At 37.6% G+C, this 24,888-nt stretch overlaps 2 protein-coding genes across 4 annotated transcripts in view; both read right to left on the reverse strand.

Moving 5' to 3' along the window:
- The window catches only part of LOC137284436 (GPI inositol-deacylase-like), a 388,474-nt gene that overhangs the window by 225,817 nt on the left and 137,769 nt on the right, over positions 1 to 24,888 (reverse strand). The gene's annotated exons all lie outside the window — the stretch shown is intronic.
- On the reverse strand, positions 416 to 24,840 carry LOC137284483 (DNA-directed RNA polymerase III subunit RPC8-like). 3 transcript variants are annotated; one of them, XR_010956907.1, is made up of 9 exons: positions 24,661 to 24,840; positions 23,803 to 23,938; positions 22,558 to 22,654; positions 21,490 to 21,576; positions 20,955 to 21,018; positions 19,387 to 19,476; positions 4,545 to 4,671; positions 2,471 to 2,726; positions 416 to 2,344 (listed from the first exon to the last, which is right to left on the reverse strand). XR_010956907.1 is itself a non-coding variant. In XM_067816307.1 (8 exons), exons 2-8 carry the CDS (start codon positions 23,911 to 23,913, stop codon positions 2,676 to 2,678), a joined length of 627 nt encoding a protein of 208 aa, XP_067672408.1. In that variant the 5' UTR covers positions 23,914 to 23,938; positions 24,661 to 24,827; the 3' UTR covers positions 416 to 2,675. The 3 variants fall into 3 exon arrangements, 1 of the variants encoding a protein (XP_067672408.1); XR_010956908.1 differs by having other exon boundaries at positions 416 to 2,278; positions 2,399 to 2,726; positions 24,661 to 24,827; XM_067816307.1 differs by having other exon boundaries at positions 416 to 2,726; positions 24,661 to 24,827.

Below are 24,888 nucleotides of genomic sequence, written 5' to 3' on the forward strand. Positions count from 1 at the left end.
TGTATGTCAGCCAATACTCAATTTTGAATTTGATTAAGGCTTGATAGTGCAAAACGAAAATTGTTTCCTTTCACGGACATGGTAGAGGGTAATAATGTCAAATATCTGCGGTAACTTTCGTTGTAAAGCTCCGGTCGCACAAAACTACTTAAAATGTGTAATCGTGTTTCAAACTACATATAAATGATTGTTTCTGGGTCTCTCAGTGTACTGGGGCTCCGTTAAAACTGAAATGGAATTATGTGGTTCAATACAAATTATGCATTTCCAGAGACTGTTTGTCTGATCTGCCCCTCGTGGGTCGCTTCTTACTAGCATGTTTTGCTTTAGCCGGAGTCCAGACAATTTCCCACTTGGACAATTTCCCACAGGACAGTTTCCCACACATTTAAAAGTATACACAAAAAAAGTGATATTGACGTTTTTATTATATTTTTATTCATTCTTTCACATTCCCTAACAATAATGAGTGTCAGTATGCCCAGTATAACTGTCAGTATCAGACACTGTTATATATTTCACATTCTTTAATAAATACATAGAGGCACAGTATCGGCCACACAGGTGATAACAATGATTACATTTTCACATTCTTTCATTCAGCCAAAGCGAATGGATATCAGAAACTGATCCAGGGATTTCTGTCCAACACTTTATGCAACACAAAGGTTCTTGAGACATTTGTGATCTTTGGTTGCTTTCTTCATACCCTTGGAAGGAGGTTGACCACTGTCATCTTGGTGCAGTACTGTCAGTACTGTCACTGCATCTTTCTGAAGACAGTCTATCTTGTCTTGTAACTACAGAAGGTAACAGCACAAATCATAAAAAACTATGTTGTTGGGAACTGGCATTCAGGTGATGAGGAATTGTCTGACATGGAATTGTCATGTTTCAAATTGTCCTAAACCCACTGAAAACTATCTCCATCTCCAAATAAAGAAACATCCACAAAATGTACCCTTACCATGTTAAGATTCACTCTCCTGTAGATCCTACCTTCACAAAGGGACACAACTCAGTGGAAGCTGTAGTGCCCTTTATCGATGGACCACCAACACCTGGCACAGTTATTGTGTTAGCTGAGGTAGTAGAGTACTTGTGCTTTGTGCCATCCTTGGGTGTCAAGAAATCCCTAAACACAGATTCAGGATATTCACTCTCCTGTAGATCCTACCTGCGCAAAGGGACACAACCCTGGGGAAGCTGCGGTGCCCTTTATTGATGGACCACCAACATCCACAACACTTTGTAATTGCTCCAACAGAAAAATGTTTAGTGCATATGATTTCATATACCTTAAAATTTGATAATAACTCATATGTAAGTCATTAATACATATTTCATGATGCCCAGTGGCCGCTAAACAATGTATATGATTCGGGTCTTTCAAAACAGTGGGTGAATGAGTGATTGAGTAAGTCAGTGAGTGAGATTTTAACTCAAGTAAACTATTACACCAGTAAACGATCATCAGTATTTGTACTCTGAGTCTACGAATTTTAGCTGGATTTACATATATATCTTTTGAAGACAAGATCAGTTTCGAAAACAAAATCAAGGACATGTGTACAAAGTAATCAAAAGAGTCTATTATCTTAACCTTAAATCTTTCCACAAAAACACAAACAATAGATACTGACTGACCTGTGATTGAATATCTCAAGAGTTGTCTGGTTCAGATTAATGATGTTTCCCGTGGACTTGAATCAGAGAATCCTTGATTTGTTTGGTTCCAATGTATGTACAAGACATTTCCCTAAGCTTTAACATTGTTTAGTGTTCTTAAACAGCTTACACAACTGGGGTATGACATTTCCGAAAGATCTGACAAATCAAAGACATGTTTGCCAGTGGCAAATGAAAACCAAAACATCTTCATGTGCTCAAACAATGAATGTGTCCCCCTGGATATGGTCCAAGATTTGATAACACATAGTCAGATAACATTAGCGATCATTGATAGAGAAATGCCTGATTGTAACCAACTCATTTATCTCCACTTGATGCCATAGCCACAAACACTTTCTGAATCTATGTCTGACATCTGTTACTGTCTACTACATTCTCAAACAAAGACATGACCAGGGTGACTCCAGAGACAAACTGCCTGACGATTTGAGGCAGTTCCAACTGGGATCTATTTTACTTTCTTCACTTGATAGCCTGTTTGTCATCTGAACCAATTAGTGAAGTCTTGTTTTCATGTAAACATGTTGTCCACTTCACCCAATCAGTGAAGTCCTACTTTCATGTATGCATGTTGTTTCAGCAATTACTGAAGTCTTGCTTTCATGTATACATGTTGGTCAACCAGTTATTGAAGCCTTGCTTTCATGTATACCTGTTGGTCAACCGGTTAATGAAGCCTTGCTTTCTTGTATACATGTTGGTCAACCAGTTATTGAAGTCTTGCTTTCATGTATACATGTTGGTCAACCAGTTATTGAAGCCTTGCTTTCATGTATACCTGTTGGTCAACCGGTTAATGAAGCCTTGCTTTCTTGTATACATGTTGGTCAACCAGTTATTGAAGTCTTGCTTTCATGTATACATGCTGTCCAGGTCAACTAATCATTGATTTCTTTGCTTGATGTGAACAATATGTCCACTTCAACCAGACAGTGAAGCCTTTACTTCAGTAAAGTATTTGTCACTGACATCTTCACTTAATATCATGAGTTCCACCAGGACAGCAAACCTAGACCGGACTCACTGATGGATCCCTGAAACAAACAATCATCTTCACAGAATTTGAAATTTCAAGAAATAAATACAAGACTCACTGAACTGACTTTCAAACAAGAACTGAGCAGAAAGAATAATAAGACTTCCCAGTGATGCTCTGACAGTATATATTATACACTGTGAAAGTGTTTTACACCAAAACAATGCTCTCTCAACAGCTAACCACCTACATTGACAATTTGTTCTTGTGATAATTATCTTAAGTAAACAATAAGAGACATTCTAAAAATTCAAAATGAGCACACAACAGTTCAGATTGTCAGATTTTCTAGAGCTCATACAACAACCAAAATCCTTCTCATCTTGTAACAAAGTTAACCATGACATCTTCATACTGACATCCACACATTTCCAATTGTTTCATATAAATAGGCAAGCCCTCACAATGATAGTAGAAATCAGTTACATATTTAAAAACCAATATCAATAAATAATCATCCACTAGCATCTTAATGCCTAGCTACTCAGGCACATGGTGATAGCTGCAAAGCACCTCCACTGCAAACGATAAGCAGAGTGGGGCATTCCGGAAAATGTCAGCTCCAAGAAATAACAGTATCACAATACGATGAGACTGTGAGCCACTTGGGAAATTCTCAGTAAGATAAAGTACATTGAAGATAAGGCAATCTAATTACAGAAATGTAATTATGTGAGAACAAACTGTACTTGAAGGGGTTTACTCAGAATTTTTGACAAGAGGTAAATCATAAAGATATCTATTACACATGTTGGTAGCTCCATGAATCATTTCATGTCATTGGGCGTGGTGTGAACAAGTGCCATTCAGATCTAATCTGCTTTCATAAATCTATAGACAGGAAGTCATGGACGTAGTAATCAGTCATGATTAAATGAAAAAAAAACCACTAATATTATCCGATAATTTATCTAATTTCCAGAGAAATGTCAATAAAGTCAAAGATTTTTTTAATAAGTAAATTGTCTTGTTTTGGTTCTATGCTTATTCTGTCTCTTTTAAAATGTATTCTAAATAGAGCATCATTGAAATTTTTGTGTCTTATCAAATAACAGATTTTTTAAAACAAGCACAGATGTCTATGTTCGTTCTTTAGAACACACAAACTGTATTGCTTAAGCAGGGTCACACATTGGTACAATTAGAAATATATAATCACCAGGAGTTGTAGCTACATGACTATTTTTACAATGCTAAAAAAGAATAAAAAATAACATACTTTTTTTAAATAATGCCATGTTGACTGTGTTTTGTGTTTAGCAATGGAAAATATACAAAACTGACAACTTTGCATGATAACCATCAGTAAATGTATCAGCCGGAACAATGTACCCTAAATGTTGCTATATTTCTGTTTGTGAACATATTCACATTTATCATGGCTGTGACAATTACATATTCATTAAGACAGACAGTTAATTCAAAGGGACTGATATGGGGTGTGTCATTAAAGAGCACTGAGCAAGATCACATTTAAACTTCACCATTCCAAAATGGTGATTAGAGGGTAAGGTGATTTCTTGGCTTCCAAATCATATATGGTAGTTTACCATGGAATAAACCAACTTTTTTCCCTCTGCCATCACTGAGAGACAGTAGGATGACCTCTTGACGTCAAGAGTCAAATATGGGGACTCACTGTCAGAGAGTCAGGGAAGACCTTTGTGACTTACCATCAGACATATGGATGAATTCCTGGCCTTGAATAAAAGAAATTGGTGAGTAATCTGACTTCTCAAGTACCACAGATAGACGAGACTTACTGTCAGATAGTAAGATGGCTTCTTGGCCTCAACGACCATAGATGGAGACTTACCGTCAGAGAGTAGGGTGATTTTTTAGCCTCAGGGTCAACAATGGTGATGTCAGAAGCAGAGGGTTCTGCACCACCTTCAGGACCTGCTGGAGTAGTGTCCACGAAGATCTCATCAACGACTCGGAACCTGGTGAAACAATTATTCAGCTATAAAAAGGCTCTTGCCACTATGAAAGCCACAGCCAGTACATACCTGGACAAAATTAACATGTGCTGAAGTACTGTCACAAATATAACAGGTAACAAGTTAAAGGGAAACAAATGATGAAGCTATCTGTTGTCTTGACATAACATGTGCTTGTGGTACTGTTTACATGTAAACCCTTTGAAGCTAACTTGGTGGTGAGTGACTTCTATTGTTTCATGCTTAGTTTGGGTACTGTCGACATTCATTCAATACACATTTCAACTAGGGGTGTGGTGAGCAAGCTGTCCAAGGTGCCAGGCTTTTGATCTAGTAAACCTGAGGAGCCATGATCGAGCCCACTTGTAACAGGGATTAAAATCTTTGGAGTCAACTTTGTGTGCACTTAAAAGGGTACTCTTATAAGAACCCACAAATTTGTTGGTATATGACCAGATGGTGGCCACAAGAATGTGTGCAAACACCCAGTTGCGGGTACAGCAATGTGCAGTAAACTTGGACAAAGTACTGTGACTATGTGTCTCAGTCCACCCAGCTGCGAATGGATACCTCGTTAGGATGGAAAAGCCAGATTAACTCGCCTGGTGACTGCAAGAGTTGTATGGTCCCCAGGGAGTTAAAATTGATAATACAAAGTGCCCTTTGAGAATAACGTTTCTTAAGAAACAATGCGCCTTTGAGCAGCCGAACTGGCCTGGATATTGGCGCTGTACAAACATAAACATAGATGAATAATATTGAACTTAATAATAAACAATTGTCACTTATATTGCAAAACCCTCACTGCAAGGGATAGTGGGTTCATTTATTTATTAACCTTATGTTATACATTATGCAAATGTTTCGCTGGACAGTAATTTTGGGGAAAAAATGTACTACTTTTTGCATAATTATGTCACTAAACTGACATGATTAAGAAGGAACCATCAACAACTCTGTCAAATAACACCCCAACATCAACACCAAGGCCTTCACACACTGTAAATAATCCTGCTAGATCCAGGCAGCTTAGTGCTTGACATCATGAGCAACTGACCATGACAAACAACCAGGTCACATTCTTTAACTATCCTATTAACTAACCTGCCCACAGTATGACCTTAAGAACTGTCTCTTGTGCCTCATCATCTGGTGCAACATAAGCGTCACTAATGCCATTTGCACAGCTTCAGTCCAAGCTAATCCTCAACAGACCACATCACCGAATATCCCAAAAGACCAACACAATGTGCAATAACTGAAATATTGATGAATAATACATAATCTCTCTTCATCAGGTATCAGCACAACAGACATGTGGATATTGCCCCTTCTCAGACAGTCACATGATAAATGTCAACAACCATCAATGTCAGCTGACAAAATACAGTGTCATGGTAACGTTCCTCCATGTCGGAATGTAAACACTGGAATACTTGAAGATATTGGGGGATATTGATAATCCTGAAAATATTCGCAAAATCCTGGAAACATCAGTGTTTAGGAAAACATTATCTCTTGACTACACAGAAACCTACACTCTTTTTTCTGCTCAAGGTCATGCTCAAATAGTGTCGTTCCCTTCAAGCACTTATATCAGAATGAAATGGTTCCCAAATCTGCAACTACCTTTTTCACAACATTAAGCTTTCAAAAAAGTGTAGCCCCACAAGAGCATTAAAAAAATGCAAGACATGCATCCTTGATCCTAATAAAAGACTGAGAGCATGTTAATCCTCTTTGACACAATCCACAAGACATGTTAAGGCATCAGTGGGGAATACCCAAGACATTGTCATCCAAGGACATTGAAACAGAACAGGAATCAGTCTGCAAAATTATTGAAAGCAAATAATTTGCCTGTAAGTTTCACAGAAAATGTGAAACAATGTGAATTACACCATCCCACCAACACCTCCTAAATTAATGTGTAAAGTAAGTGACCTCCCTACTTGTCATGTACAAAATAAATGACCCACCCTCCTGAACATGTGTACAAAATTGATGACCCCCCTACCTCCCCAGATCAAAATGCGTGACACAAACATGCACAATGTATCTCAATTACCTGCTTAAGACACAAAAGAAACAAGGTAAATGAAACAGGCAACAGTTCACATGTTATTTCTTAGATTGTTACTATGTTAGAGTGCTAGATTGAGAATTTGACATTCAGCACTGACAACAGATTGAGGTAAACATGTCACTAGGCATGTTGAAGGAATAAGATGCACAACATCTTAATTTAGCAGACAAGACAACTATGAAAACAAAGACGCATACCACACCATACTACTTGGCCATAGAGAAACCACTAGGTCATGGAGCATACCACTAGGTCATAGTGCATACCACTAGATTATATAGCAAACAACTAGGGAGCATACCACTAGACTGTAGAGCATACCACTACATAATGGAGCATACCACTAGATAATGAAGCTTACCGCTAGATCATGGGAGCCCACTAGACTATGAAGCAAACCACTAGGAGCATACCGCTATGGTGCATACCACTAGATTATGGAGCATACCACTAGATTCTGGAGCATACCACTATGGAGCATATCACTACGGAACATACCTAAGGGACAGAACATACCATCCTAGGTCAAGGAGCATACCTTAGGCCATGGAACATACCGCCTTGTCATGTGTGGTGTCAAACATACCTCTAGGTCATGGAGCATACCACAACAGCACTAAGCACTCCACGAAGCCTTCCAGGATTTCACTAGACATCTCTTGACAATAAAGCAAGTTACTGGATAGTGAAACATACCACCTAGACCATGAAGTCTAGAGCAACAATACAACCTAAAGATCACGATTCTCTATGTGTTAAAAACAGGAATATTCTTCATTATAATCACAAAATGGAACGTCATCCATCATGTCCACACAAACAAACTGTGGAAATACACCCTGAATAATCAATTCACAGGCATTCTGTTAAAAGTACCTCTGGCTACACCTTTTCCATGTCCCACTATCACTCCAAACTTCTCTAAAAGTCAATATTGCTTCATCAAAAAAAAAAAGATCTAACTAAATAAAAGAGATAGTGAAAAACAGTATAGCTTTTGTATCATTAATACTAACCATCTGCCCCTTCAAAGCTGCCACATAATTTATTACCCCCAAAACATGTATTAAGATTACAATATGAAATTTTAAAGCTTGAGTGAAGTTGCATTAATGCGACTCTTGCGCCCTCTACTGACTGCATGCTATCTCAAGCGAACACTGTAGAGTTATGTTTCTTAGAACGCTCTTTAGGAATATCCCATAATGCAGCTTGTGATTGGGGAGAGTTCGGCAAACACTCAGAACACTGTTTACAACAGTTTTCCATGTAAAGAGCTTTGGTAAAATTCCATATATGGCAAGTGCTGTCTGTTTGTGTCAACAGAGAGCATAAGTGAGTGCATATACCTCAATATATATTATAGACCAAAATATTGCTGAAAAAGCATGACATTGTGCCTTAAAAAGTTAGATTCTTACGAGAAGATTTAGCATCACAGCCCTCCTAGATAATCAAATCAAGTAATAAGGTGTATTTAGACACACCAGTTTGTTGCATGTTGACTCTACTACAACGCAACTCTCCCAGCATGGCCAGGTATGTATCTTTACAATAACTACATTTACATGATGACATTGATAACTGAAAATAATATATCTCAAGTTCCTGGGTCAGTGGGGTGCCACTCAAGGTGAGGGAAAAACTACGTGTTAGAGGTAATATTTTTGTCTTCAGCTTTGTTAATTTGTTATTTCTGTAGCAGGAATCTGCCGCCTTCTGGACCGAGAGCAGGTCAGTAGTTGAATCCGCTGATAACATCATGAGTTAAGAAGAGGGTACTTTGCCTGGTGCTTGACATTAAAGGGAAAACATGGACTGTGTCTGATTGGAGCGATGCAGCGATGCTAAGTTCTATGAAAATAGCATAAATCTCCTTGTACCTTCATCCACAGTCACATTCACACATGTTGCAAGGTAAAAGTGTAATCATCTTGAATGCAATGTAAAACATCTAATCTCAACAATCTAAACTATGTGCTTTCCAATAATCTTCTATTTACCACAAAGCACCAGCCAAATTATTTCCCAAACACACTGTTTCAATCAAAACTAGGTAAATTTTTCATCTTGAAAGATGAAGTTACTTTTTAACAAGATCTTATTACGTCCACAAATTCCCCACAAATTTGATTTCCTCTCTTCAAAACTGGCCATTTTTTCATTAAACGATGTTGTTACAGTTTCATTAAGGCCGTGAAGCTCCCTCTGTGCCGCCGCTGTCATGTCAGATTGTCTTCACCATGTTATTGTTATAAACATGTAGGGTGAGACACAAGTAATTGCTCAACCCACAGCGGAGGAATGGGGGCAATGGCTACAGCCTCCTCATGCCCACATCATTATCTGCCCGACACGACTTCTATCAGCTGCAGGTGATGGACGTACTGCAACTTTTTACCTCATTTGGAAAAGGAGCAGACGTAACTTGTGAACTTGTTCAAAACTAAATGCAAATACCCGAAAACATGACAGTAATATGCACAGAAAACATAGATCATGTGGTCGAGGCAGAAGTGGAGATGTCGGCCATAGGTTTTGAAGCACTGCTGTACCGAAAATAGTGACCCTACACTATTGTTTATCATATTTTTTAATGACCATCGGAATATCCTTGTCCACATTTTCTAGCCATCCATGAAAAGACTGACTACAAAAGCACTTCTTATTATTAAATGACTACTCATGACCAGCCCAAATATGTGTGAGCTTGTTCATGTAATCATTTGGGCAATTTCCATCCAGAAATATTAAACGATTTTGGAATCCTGACCCGGAAATGGAACAGGCTAGGCTGACAAACACACTGACTGTTAAATAGCCATGCTTCATAACACTAACACGGAGATAAAAAGTGATTGGTTCCTATTAATACCTGCTTTCTATAGCAAACATGTGACTTTATTTGACATGACAACAAACACATACAATCAAAACACACGTGTAAACCCCATCCCATCCCTCCCCTTCTTCCAGTGTTGTTTCCTGAGGTTACCTCAGATAGAAGATGTAAGTGAAAGTTGTGAGAAAGTATCATGGTGGTCCCCATGAAGAGACAATAAAAATGGGGCAGTCTGTGGAACATGTGGCAGTTACACACAGTACAAATGTTTCACTGACATTTACATCGAGACAAGACCAGCATTACTTCGACACACAATTAATTCTGTCAGTTTCAGAAACTTATTCAGTACATGTCCTGCCATTTCTTAAAAAAAATGAATCAATAATAATGGGTGACATAATCACACATTTTCAGCGTTAATTTCCACACCAACATTTTCTTCTTCAAACAAACAAGACAGACAGACAGACAGACCATTTTCATTTCAAAAACACTTGTTTAAAAAATGTAACAAAAATACACTTCACCCAATGCTAATCTGAGCCATTCAGCATCTCACAGAACATGAAATACTATGGGACTAAGGAGACAAGATTCACAACCTGCTAAAATTCCTCCCCAACTCCAATCTTATCTGGAGAATCCTCAAAACAATCTTCCGACATGCATTAGTAGCGTGATTCTTAAGCATGTAGAGTCAGCCAACAAGGTCCTGAAGCAAACTTTATCGGATTTAAATACATGCTACCTGTTAGCTGAGCTCTAATGGGTTCATTTCCTGATGATAAAAACCTGTCATATCACATTTTAACGTGTTCGGACAAGATTAGACATACTAATGTTATTTTCAGGCCATGTTATTTCTAGCCACCCATCAAGCTCTCCATTGGTACAAATGCTGGTAGATAAATTAAGAAATTATATAAACTCATCTGTCAGCATTAAGACCTCTGAAGACTCTGCCCGGATGTTTCTGATCAAAAGTTGCCAGCATGTTATTTTCTCAACATGTTATTTGTGGCTTATGTAATTGGGTGAATCAGTATGATGAAGAGCTTCCCATTCGGAATCCTGGTGGAGTTTGTTACAAAACAAAATGTTTCTAACAAGTTGTGCAAATGAAGGAAATTAGCATTTTCTTTCAGTGCAGTTAAATTATTTTCAGAAACCATAAATTCAATACATGCCTAACACACTTGAATAATACATTCATATCAATTTTCTTCTATATTTTTCAGTTCATGAATTTTAAATATTAGGAATTGTAATCTGTCAATGCTCTGAGGAAAATAGAATTAGCAGGCTCATCTGTATTTAAAGGGATGATTTCCTGTTCTGAACCAGCTGGGCGCCATTTGGACCCACATTGAGTTGCAAACACCATGGCGCTAAGATCCCTTAGAGTGATGAGGCCAAGGTCTGGAGAAATTCTTGACACAATAGGGTGGTGTTCTGTGAAGAAATGATTCTTTTTGCCTATAGTAGACTAGTGGTTAGAGCAGATACTCATCATGCCGAAGACCAGAGTTTGAGTCCTCACATAGGTATTGTGTGTGAAGCCCATTTCTGGTCTCCCCCATCATGATATTGCTGGAATTGTTACTTCACTCACTCACTCATTGGAAAACATTTACAAAACGAGTATCACAGCTTTGGCTACCATTTTCAAATATTTACACAGTTACCTTGTCACAAAAAGCATCTTAATTAACTTTGGCATGTTTTAGAAACAGGAGTCCCGCTTTTAACAGTAACTGAGCAATATGACAACCATATCAATATTATGATAATAATCATAATGACATCTGCTTCTGGGCCCTACTCCACAAAGCAGTCATAGGTCAGCAATTGTCATAACGCATTAAAGGTCACATGCAACATAAAACACAACTTTGCAGATTCTGATACCTTTCGGTATGCACTTACCAAGATAAATCATCAAAAAGGCCAATTCAACCTATAAATTTGAAAAAAAAAACACAATGAAAAAAAAGCCCGCGAAATCGGAGTTCAAACGATTCACTAAATTTCCCCCAGTGCTGGGGAAAAAAGTGGTTTCAACAGCTGTGCTGCGATGCGCCCATTACGCATGCACAGTGAATAGGTTTGTGGAGCTTGAAACAGTATGCATGTCCACAGTGTGAGGTCATGAGCAGTAGTCTAATCTTGGTTGTGTACACAAACAAGTAAATAATCTACTTGTTACATAAGAAAACTTGTTGATTGTGGTAAGCAGCCTCTGTCACAGGGAAAGCTCAATGTCTGGTTTATTTACACCTATATGTCTGCCTGCGTGTCTGCTAAAGACAACATATAATACACAGATTCAATCACTGACGACATGCAATTTGAACTTAACACCTATCACGCCATAAACAAAATAAATTGATTTATGACTTGTGCACCTATGTCTTGTCTCTGCCACATTATGTAATTAGGCAGGTGTGATACTTGTACACATGACATGTTTTTATGTCTGTGGGTTGCAAACAAACTACATCCATTTTTCTTGGATCACTGGATCTGACAGAAACTGGTGCAAACTCTTGTCAGTTTGTACTTGGACGAATGAGAGTTTCCAGCCACGCAGTAGTTCACCATCTCTACTGAGATGATTTTTGATTGGATCGAATGCAAATTCAGGGAACATGTATTTACAAAACCAAACATCTCTATATACATTCTTTACCGATAACAACTACTTCTAGTGTATATTATGTTGCTTGACATCCATACTGAAACTATGCATCAATAAAAGAAGTTGGTATCCATAAAGAATCTTACTTTCTAGTGACTCGCCGTACTTCTAAAAGGCCCATCAAACAGATCATCTTTTTGTACACACAAAAAGTGCTGCATGTATCAGCAAATGAACCAGCCAATCGTAAGCTGTCAATACACATGAGTGCACACCACCCACTATGACTAGGCTCGGTCTCCCTCGGCTTCGTTTCGAGGGAAGTAAGCCCAAGTACAAAATATTGCACTTTGAATCGCGATTGTATGCTTATAATTTTGTTTATTTGTCTTTTTACAAGCAGCAATGTATAATATATGTCATAAATAAGTGATAATTGTGTTTTAATTATAACTGATTTTTTGGTTGCATGTGACCTTTAAGAGATCATTTTACCAGTTTTGAAGAACGCACCAATGGTTGATAGTCTGAGCTCCAAACTCTGGATACAGTGACACACAATAACCAACAATTACCTCCTAACCCTTTCCAGTCGGTTTCTAGATGCAGGTAGGAAGATCCGCATTAGAATTGCTCTTTAGCAGCCCATGTTTGTCATAAGTGGCGACTAATAGGAATGAGTGACCAGACTCATTGACTTGGTTGACACACGTCATCATATCCCATTTGCATAGATCAATTTGACTGTTGTTCACTGGATTGTCTGGTATGGATTTGATTATTTACAGACCGCCACCACATAGCTTGAATATTGCTACGTGTGGCATTAAACAAACAACAAACAAACTGACAGGTACAGAGACCTCTCCCTAGAAATCTGTGCCATACTGTCAAACCAGACAGTCACCATCTTGGAAACAGATCTTCACATCAACTGTATCAAAATGCACTTCTTCTTTCCCATGCCAATATGTCAGAAAGTGAAGGTGTGAGTTATCTCCCTTTTAGGGTGTCATCCAGTCCACCGAAACCTGACCTGTACTTGAAATCCTCAGGATGAGAACTCCCCGAGGGAGACATACATAGGTTTGCTTGTTTCATGTACAGAAACTGTGGCAAAGATGAAAGGGCAAGATGTATCTCAGAAATGTGACAAGCAATAAACATGTTTTCATGTTCAAACAAATTGTAAATGCCCACCAGAGACTTACTAACCTAATATTTTCTGTTTACTCACAAGAAGATTGGGTCCCACACTTCAGACTCGTTATGTTACCACTTCGTCTAAATTCTAGCCATGCTCATGGGTTTCAAGACTCAAGACGTCAAGACTTCACTTCCCTTCCAACTCATGTACATGCAGCTGTTTCTATGTTTCATTTCCATGCATATTATCTGTCAAGCACGAGCAAACTATTTTTTGCCATGTTCCAGCCTCATGATCCCGGTTTTGATTGACCCCCCAAAAACCACAAAATCGGCAATAAATGCATAACTAACCTCGGGAAACAAAATATGAAAGAAAGAATTTGTGTGTTTGAGATAAGCAGAAGTCCTCTTGAATCAAATGTAGATATTAAAGTGCATGAAAATGCAATTTAAAACTACCATCACTTGTAAAAATGACTTCCCCCAATGACACCTTGTTTTGCAGTCACTACCCACCCCCACTTTCAGATGACGTAATCAAAAGGGCTACTGTTTTCACTTATTCATGCATGATGCAAAGGGTTCACACAAAATACTGAAAGGTCACACAAGTGTCATCTCTCAATATATTGTAAACAGTACCGACAAAATGTTTTTGAAAGATTAAAATGGGGTATCAAACTAAAAGTGCTTTATGGTTCAACTTCTTTATTATACAAGGTCACAACGTTTCGAGACAGATTCTAGTCTCTTCTTCAGGTGAAGTGAGGGTAAAACTAAAGGGTTGTAGTATATATACACATAACAGTAGACTGTGACTGGGGTTGTGCATGATGTGTTCACATACAGCAGACTTCTGATCCAAATTTTGAACTGATGTTTTGTGTTTATGTGAACCATAAAGCACTTTTAGTTTGATTCCTCCAACTTCTAAATGCCTTTGAAACAACTTAAAATGGGGTAGACCTTTAAAAACAGCCTTGTCTAAACATAAATCAAACAATCCAGATCTTTGAAAAGTGATTATGACATGAAGTCATCCATACCTGACAATATATTTTATATCATATTATTTGAGTGCATGCCATCATCCAAGAGTTACCAAATGACAGATAGTTTTCCACTTTCTGCAATGAAAAGAAATACTACACCCCAATGTGTTGTGATGACAAATACCTCGTTAACAATATTAACCACATATGTGAAATTCGGGATATACCTTTGCTAATAATTCCTTCAAAATAAAAAGGAAGATATTTTAACATTGGACGTCAAGAATATAGTGAGAACGACCACTTTTGGGACCCCCCTTGTACATTTTTTCTGGAATGAATAGTGCTGATGAATTTCACATTAAACAAAAAAAGCAAACCAAATAAAGTGAAATTCAGATTGTAATCCCTCAAAATTTTATCTTGCCAACTGAAAACTCAAGCCTCAAAATTTTAGTCAACTAATTATAAAACTTCTTTAACAAATGATCATAAATTCAAATCGTAATTATTGGTTTGTACTGCAAGGGGGTATGAGGATTATGAGGACTCACAATCTTAATTTCACCATACTCAATTTGTTTAAAATATAATTTATTGGTACGTTTTCACTGCAAACAACAGGGGCTCAAATGAATTTTAAAAGCCTCTTGTCACAAGGCAAGTGACTTTTACAAAGAAAGGATTTGGTTGGTTGGTTTCTTGTTCAACGCCATACTCAGCAATATTCCAGCTATATGGTGGCAGTCTTAAAACAAGCATAGGTCGGATGAGACGAGGGTAAAAGAACATGGTTCAGTGTGAAAGTGTGAAAAGGACTTGGGGTTTCTGGGTTTAGAATTGTTCCCCTGAAACTGATCATGAGAGACAATTAAACTGATCTGTGGTGTGACTAGTGGACTTGCTTGATTTCTTGTCATCATACCAACATTGATCAAAGCCCATAATATCTATCACATGATTTTCTGGTCCAGAATGAATTAATGACATGTTACATACATACTGCACATACTGCACATACTGCTGAATTCTGCATTTACAAAACCAGCATATACTCATCCACTCGCAACCACACAGACAAGATGTCACCATCTTCAGTTGTACAAGAAATACAAAACAATATTATCAATACTCAAAACAATAGATTAAGGTAAATGATTAGTAAATGCTACCTAATTACCATTTCTAAAATAATCTAACCTTTGACAATGCAGCAATTCCTCTTTCTACCAAATCCAAATCACTCCACTAACATTTAAGGTAAGGGCTGACATTTGAAATATCCCTGTACGCTGACATTCAGAACAACTAGGGACTCCAAACCATTATTGAACCTGACAACCACAGGACAAATCCTGCCAGGACAAGGCTCCAATTTAAGCATCAAACACCTTGCCTTCTGACATTTTACATTTTTATTGGCATGGTAAAACAACAAGAAGTAAATATCTCTATTTTCAATCAGTGATGTCACTGGTCCTGCGGATGTTTTAAATGTCACATGTACACTTGGAAAACTACCAGGGTAACGAAACAAACAACAATTAATGAACCCTCTGCCCTAAACATGCAGTAAACAGTCTAAGTTTAGACTCAGAAATGAAGGTTTCAACGTGCAAAGCAAACTAGGAGCATCAAAGCCAGATGTCTACTGTGATTCTGAGATAGCTTTTCAACAGTGTCAAAATTAGTGCTGGCCTTTATGTATCTGACAGGTAGATTTTGTGCCAGAACCATAGCTTCTAATTTCATTGGTCATTAAGGTCAGGTGTAAATTTACCTGTCAATTTATTTGTCACAACAGGCTGTGCTTTTATTAAATAGACAAACAGGTGTTAAACCAGAGCCTCCAGCTTCTAAAGTCTGAGACTCCTCATGATAGTCTTTTATTTCATTTGGGTTTATTTCAAATATAGGTCCTTATTTGAAACTTTACTTTGGAAAAGCAATGTAAATTAAAGACTTATGTACGGTTGTTATAAATTATAGACCTGTATGAAATGGGTTTTTTGCAGAATGTTTCCTGTATCTAGACCATCTCACCTCACCCCATGTTTCCAAGTGACTATAGAAACTTGATTATAGTGGTGCTTCTCTCAGTCTAGACACCCACTTCTCTGTCTCGATTAGATTTTTGACTCTCATTCAATGCTCCTTTCTACCAAGATCGAAGAAATACGCCATACAAGGTTACGTCACTTGAAACAAAGACAAAGCAGTCAGTCAAAACATGGGATATGCATACTGATCTTACTTTCTAAAGCAATTTATCCTCCATACATCGAAAATCTTCTCAACACAATCCATTGTCAGTCACAATGACTGCCTGCTAAATGTATGTGCACTGCTATCGACAATTCAAAAATTTCATCATGTTAAATGCCAAGTCACTCCATAGGATCTTCAACATGGATCGGCCATTATTAATCTCAGTCTGGAACTGCCTATTTTTATTCATCTTTGAGATAAAGAGAACAGATACGTCAGTCCAAATGATTCACTGGGAATGGAAAACCTCCACACTGAATGTCTAAACTGTCTCTCAGAAGGCTCATAAATCCTAAAAAGATGAGTAATTGTCATACAATTTGTCAGAAGGCAAACAGAACAGTGTATTGTCATGTAAAAGTTCATGAATAGTGATATCAATCTAATACTCGAAAAACCAATCAAAAAACTAATATCACAATCTGCTGAATATGCAAATCAAGTCATCTATCAGGTTAACATGTTTAAATCATCCTACACTGATGAATGCCTTCTTCTCAGGAAAGTTTACTAACATGGCAAATATGGCTGATCATTACAGCACCATGTTTCCATTACAGCACCATGTTTCTGTTGACACCTGTCAGCAAGCCATGATTGATAACTTGGGCATTTAACATTGTATTCATAAGCAGTTTCCAAACATACTTCAGTCAGCTTAATTACATTTTAAACAAAATCCATTATTTTAAGCATGACATAACATTGTGATTGCTATCTCAGGGTTGCTTTTTTGTGTAATCAATATCATGTATAACAATTAAAAATTATTGCTATTAATAATTTTTCATTCCTAAAATGTGATACCTTTGACACTGTAACACAACCAGCAAATAATCTCTATAAAATATAAACCAGTCCCTTTGAATTTTAACATGTCTTGGGCTAAGAGAACAGATGTAACAAGATGATGTCTAACACTGCTCCTAAATCAAGTATGCTGTCCATGGCAGTGTCAGACACAGCCACTTGTTCATTATTTTATTTATTCAAGTCAAAGGCCACAGGCCCATAGGACATACATTAATAGAATACAGTACACTGTCTAATTTGGAATGGCTTGAGACCAACTACAATGTTCGAATTAGACAGCAGTCTGGGTTACACAGATATTTCCTATGAAGAAGGATTATGTTGTTTTAAGTTTTAGGATTAAGTTCAGTTCGATATATACACAAATCCGAGGAAGACAGAGTCCGAGTTGGACAGAGTGCACTGTGTATGTACACATTTTGTTATACATCAATATATAAATGATAAATAAATTTCACAGTGTTGTACTATAGCAACACCAAATACATGATGATAACGTTATAGGTGCACCAATTGGTGAAGTTTAAATGCTAAAAATACATACTTACATAATATTAATAATGTTTGAGGACATTAAAATGGAATTGTTCAGTCTGGGACTTAGCTAATCTTAAAAAGCTTAGACTAGAGTATAATGGGGACTGGTTGGGCATGACCAACATCATCTGGCGGTTATGTTCCCCAGCTGTTGTTGTGCTGTGATTGTCTACACCTGCTCTACAAGCGAACTCTCCCACCACATGTGACCATCAAGTGACCATGGCAACCATGCTGCCGGAATCAGATAGTGTGCAGTGTTTAGGTGTACAGATGAATTAACCTTGGTTGTCTTAGAACAGGAAACGAGCACATTCTGACTTCCTATAAAACATATACAATGAAAAAACAAAATACAACAGTTTCAGGCAATCAGGGCCCACAGTTTCTAGAGCTACAACTGTCACAAGCTACAACTGTCACAAGTGTGGTAGACAAAAAATGCCATTGAGCTGAGATTGCTCGGTGAAACAGCACCAAACAAATGTAGGGGTCATTGTCATGTTGGCTTCCATAGGCACTTTGTATCCCGGAGGAAGTGACTGCACCATGGCCACAGACCCAGGAGTACACTAAGCTGGTTGGTTTCATCATTAATACAAAGCTCAGCAATATTCAAGCTATATGGTGTCTGGCTGTAAAGAATCAAATCTGGGCCAGGCAATCAAGTGATCAACAGCATGAGCATCGATCTAGGCAAATAGGAACAGATGACATGTGTCAACCAAGTCAGCAAGTCTGACCACCTGATCCTGTTAGTCGCCTCTTACGACAAGCATGGGTTACTGAAGACCAGTTCTAACATGGATCTTCTGTGTAACTATCTAGGATTACACTTCCTTAGTCAATATCAGATTCTAGTACCTTCTTGGATAGAGTCAAATACAAAAATACAAGATTCAAACCTACATTAAACAGAATCAGGTGCCTACACATCTACACACATGCATCACATTCGACCATTCTCTAAGAGGCATTGAATAATCACAGTAAAATGTGGTGAAAATGGAGAAACCTGGGATTATTAAATCCATTTTGTATCAACACTATAATCTGTCATACAGACCCTGAAACAAATATATCCAGTTTAGCCCATGCAAGTCATGAATATCTACATTACCACAGTTTCAGGAAGAAAATCTCTGGGCTTCATTATATTATATTTTATCAACATTAGGCCAGACAAATTTTACTTCTTGCTCTATAGATCTGCCTGTCAAGAAGAAGAAACAAAATAAAAATTTATTTTCCACACTCAAAAATAAAGTCCTAATGTTTGTTTTGGCCAAAAATGTAAATTTCCAGGAACATTGTTTTAGTTTTTTTTCTTGCCCTAATGTACACTTCATAAATTGCCAAAAGTAAGATAATTTAAATATAGGTAGCTCACCTGATCTGTTCTCCAATGTCCATGAACAAGTCGTGTTTGTTGCCATCATCCAACTGGTACTCCCATGCCCATAGCTGCTCTTGCTCATCACTCACAAGGTCAAGGTCACAATACAGGAATGACATTTCTTCATCAGGGTTCTATGTGACACAAAAATGAGCACTCAAAGTACTAACCCCGAGATGGGTTAGCACCTCTTTAACTGAATCATTGGGAGTCGGTGTGGAAAGAAAAAGTATGATTATTTTGGGGCTTCCTGACATGCTAAAACTTTACAAATCATATTAAATTTGTGTTTTTCTTCCTGCAAACACATATACATACTACTGTGTTTATTGTGCCACAGTTTTGCACAAAGTGTACAGTTTTCCATTTATTTTTCATAAACACAAAAAGAAGTGATTCAATTTGTATAAAGAAATGACAATATCTGATAAATAATCACCACTAGTACTGTTGCAAGACAAGCCACATCGACCCTATTATCATACAATGGATAGTGTTCTCGGCAGGATAAAGTCAACGCATATTTTTGGTATCCGTTGGGGTCATATATGGATACCGATGCAAATTAGCCAGGTCATATGCAAATTTTAGGGACTACTTTCACAGTGTACACAAACATGGCGTCAAGGATCAGTGATCGTGTCCGGATTGATGGCCATGGTTACAGTACTGTCAGTCCTTTGATCTGAGAAAATTCATGCCTAGTTATGATAGATGGAGTAGATTATGAAGCGAGGATAGAAATCCATAGGCTTGTGACCGACTGTCCCTGTTAGCAAGAGGACAGCATAGAAATCCAGGTGCACAATGTCACGCGAACATTAAAGTGTATTTGGTGTTTAAAAGGGTAACTGAAATTTTCTGAAATTCCACACCAGGTTTTTTGTTATTTTTCAAACGTAAGCTAAGATTTGTTGACAGCAATGAGCCCTTTAACATAAAAGCTTAGTGGGAACTAGATGACCTAACGCAATTTAAATGGGTGATCAGTACAAACTTGCATCACCGAGCTTGTGACATCACGTATTACTACACACATATTTGTGACATCACAGATATGCAGGCACATCCCACGAAATTTAGTTTCATGATCTGTGGCAAATGAAATCATATTTTTTCAAATTCTAAAGTAAGAATGACACTGTGTGATAAATAGGTTATCACGCGAGTGTGTTTGGGGATGGTTAATATCCTGCATTAGGAATAAACACTATGTATTTAGCTCGCCAAGGCTCGCTAAATACAATGTTTATACCTAATGCAGGATATTAACCATCCCCAAACACACTCACATGATAACCTATATTTATCCGCCAGTCAGGGAAAAGTTGTCAGTTACTTGACATTGGTTAAATGAGTAGTCAAAAGTCATAGAAACCCTTGCTATTTATTTATATTATCGTTATCATCAACAAGCATAATAAGGGTTGTTTTTTTTATGTTTTTTGAACAGTGCATTGAATGAGATAATATTCCAGCTTGACAGCAAATATGGTCAGTTTGAGATACAAGCACAACTACATGTGAGGACTCATGACAATGTTCACTCTGTCCAAGGATACAATCTGGATGGATGCTGAAGAGCATCAGGTGGGATGAGGATGTCATCGAAGAATCCAATAGACACTGGAAAGAGAAATTCATGAAGATTCATTGAAAAATCTCCTTACACACATAAAACAAATAATTCCAAAAACTGGAAGTGACAATAACCTAGACAGTAAACCGTTATAAGTAATCATAGTTATAAGCTAAAGCATTAGCATGCTTAGAAAACATCCATAAAAAAACACTTATTACATTTTCCATGATTAAGTTGATTCTTTGTGTTCATTATCTGGACAAGGAGAAAAGCTGTTTTATTAGAGGCATGCAAATAATACTAAGTTGCATTTACCTCCCCTATCTCCATGTGCAATCATTTTTAGTGAATGTGTAACTGTTGCCCTGTTAACTTTTTATGCATCAATGTGACACTTAGACTGTTCAAAGAAGAAAATGCCTGGAGCTTTGATGTTACCTGTAATACATGCAGACCTATTCACGCACAGGAATTCTTCTACCACATCTAGATGCTGCTATCACCAATTATCTCACCTTGTACACCCTCCTTGCTGCAGCTCTTGATCTTCCCAATCAGCACCTCGTCCACAAAGGGGCGAAATACAACATAGCGAAAGTGAACTGAAAAATAGATTTATAACTTTTTAATATGTGATTATAGGCAAGATGCAATATAACAGAGAGTGAGTTTAGTTTTACTTCGCTTTTAGCAATATTCAAACAATTCTGTGGAGTGGAACACCAGAAATTAGCTTCACACATTGTGCTAATGTGGGGAATTGAACCCGGGTCTTCGGTGTGATGAGCAAATGCCTTAACCACTTGGCTACCAAACTGCTCGCAACAAAACACATACACAGACTAGACACCATAGTGAAATCCAACATTACAGTCAGTCAGTGATTTACTAAAGACTAATTCACATGAGAAACACCTATTCTTAAAACCATATCCCCAACTCTTACTCATTAACTATCACCCATGCAAACACTGCAAACATTGTCAAAAGTTGGTGTGTTTGTTAACACCACCGTCCATTTAGTCAACTCTTGGCTGCTTGCTTCCCATGCTAAACAGGAATTATTTCTGTGACTTGTTCAACAAGCATAATGAGGATCTCAAGACGCAAGACTGCCTTAGGAGCTCAAGAGTTGTCCCCCCTGACAGCTTCCTCTTGGCGTTGTCTATGTTTGCAGAGCACATGTGTGACATAGCTATAGAGTCAAATTACCAGTTAGCATGAATAAGGACACACATGAATAATATTATAAGGATTATGAATAGATTAGCATACCATGCATTCAAAAGATTTGTGCTTAATATAAGACTAGGTGCTAAAATAGAGAATGACAATGTCACAATGAGCCAAGTCAAACACTGCAGCAAGACAATAATTCCTGGACAATATTTGTGCGTTGATAGTTTAATACTGCACTCACAAACATCCAAGCTATGTGATGACAGGTTGTAATAATTCAGACCACACAAACCAGTGACATTTAGGACTATTATCCAGGTCACAAGGAACAATGAGAGTGAGTACTAAGAGACAGACTATCCTATCCTGGAAGAATTACAGTTCAACATTATTCTGCTACGTACCAACTGTGTGAGATGCTCCATCTCCCGGAAAGATGTAGCTATCCTCCAGTCTCTGAACATCCCATAATGCAATGCACAGACCCACATTGTACACCACCTGAACGAAAGAAACAAGATCATGAAAGATATTGTAATCAAAATAAGATGATTCATTAAGTTTACTGATATGTTAACTTTTGCCTATGTCACTAACAGGTCAGCCAGTTACTAGTACATTATACACACTATACAGAAGTATACACAGTATGACGCAACTATACCACGGTCACTTTAGGCATTTAATACAATTGTCAAATGGAGCCTTGCCCTAGTCAGCATTATCCGTGAACTACATCATTATTACCAGATATGAAGGATGTCACAATCCAACCTTCTAAGCCAAGCCACACAGAGTGCTACAGAAACTTACACAAAACAAATGACAAACGGTGATCATCAATGTTACAATCATTGCATGATTCATGTATAGTAATATGCACTGATGTACACATGTGATTGGCATTGTGACATCCTTATCAAACCAGCTAGATTTCATGTTGAAAAGCATTTTTATTACAAACAAATAATAATTTTCTAAGCTTTTCTAAACAGTTTCATCCGAATCATCGGTAGGGCGAATGCGCAGTTTCTGTCGTGAAACATTTCATTGATAATTGAAATCAGGAAGTTAAGCTATAGTAAAAGCAAATACTCATCAATATTATTTACAGATTGTTAATACCACTTCAGGTGCAAAATCAACTGCTTGTAACAAACTATGCCGAGTGATATTCAGCAAGATCAGTTGTCTGCTTTTTACAGGTTATGTATTAAACAGGAAGCCACGTGATCAAAACACTCTCTCGCAGTGCGGAGGGAAAGTATGGCTCATCATCGAAAACACACATTATCCGTGAACTACATCATTACTACCAGATATGAGGGATGTCACAATCCAACCTTCTAAGCCAAGCCACACAGAGTGCTACAGAAACTTACACAAAACAAATGACAAACGGTGATCATCAATGTTACAATCATTGCATGATTCATGTATAGTAATATGCACTGATGTACACATGTGATTGGCATTGTGACATCCTTATCAAACCAGCTAGATTTCATGTTGAAAAGCATTTTTATTACAAACAAATAATAATTTTCTAAGCTTTCTGGATTTTAAAGACAATAACGAGGAAGAAGACATTGTTTTTACCCATGTCAAGTACTGACAAGATAAAGCATGACTTTAATCAAGGTGATTACCTTGTTTGCCAGTTTTTTGTTGAGTGTTTCAATTATGGCATCTTTCTGGTCAAGATTGAAAAGCCAAGGAGGAAGGCGGACAGTATCCTTCATCTCCGCCAAGACAAACATGATTATGTCAGGATGAGGCAGAATTCTGTGGAAAAGAATATGATCTGTGTTGGCTACATCTTAACACAGCTGTCTGCCTTTAAGTGTGTATGTGTGTTTGAAACCCTGTAATATTAAGATAACACTGCTCGCCAATACTCAGCTAGAAAATATTGGGTTTGTGTCATTTTGTTGCCTTTTAAGGTTAACATGATTATATTCAGATTACATGATAGAACTAGATCATAATGTTGGGAATTGGTTGAATTTTCATGATTGATCATTGGATTATCAAAACAACCGATCATCAGGTAATGACTGATCATAAAATATGCGTTTAACTTCAAGACCAGCATGTTTGTAAAACTTGGCATTGACTTTTATCAGTCACAAGCAGTCGTGTAAGCCCATCATGGATCTCCTTACCATGCGCTTACGTGCTTGCCTTTACTATGAAATATTGACTTACATGACCTGAGGAGGATACACATGCTGTCATATAACTGCCAAATGGGTGAATGTCACATTGAAAACTGTGTAAATACTTAGTGGCACACATTATGCAGATGTGTAGAAACATATTAACCAATCATGATCGATCTCAGATATTATGATCGATTCCTTGATTACTTTTTTCTACATTTTCTAAATGGCATTGTGTAAGCATAGTCTTCGTTTGTTTAACTGCTGTAAACTAGGCTTGTAAGCATGATAAGAAACATATCAATAGAGCCTACCCTCAATAAAACAATTTTAAACGTAGCTTACCGAACGCTTTAGTACATATCAGGGAACGGAGGAATCACATTCTAACACGACAGCTGTTATACATAAACGTCAGTGTTGCATTTTACACAGCCGGAACTGCACATTACTCAAACTTACTCAAGGTAGCTCTCAATTTTCATCAACAAACGACATGCTTTAACGTAAATAAGTCTTTTTCTCGTTTTGCGACATATGCTCGTGAGAGAAATCAGTGCCACGAAAGGTTAA

Source organism: Haliotis asinina, chromosome 5 (genome assembly GCF_037392515.1).
Source record: "Haliotis asinina isolate JCU_RB_2024 chromosome 5, JCU_Hal_asi_v2, whole genome shotgun sequence".
NCBI classification, from domain to species: Eukaryota; Metazoa; Mollusca; class Gastropoda; order Lepetellida; family Haliotidae; genus Haliotis; species Haliotis asinina.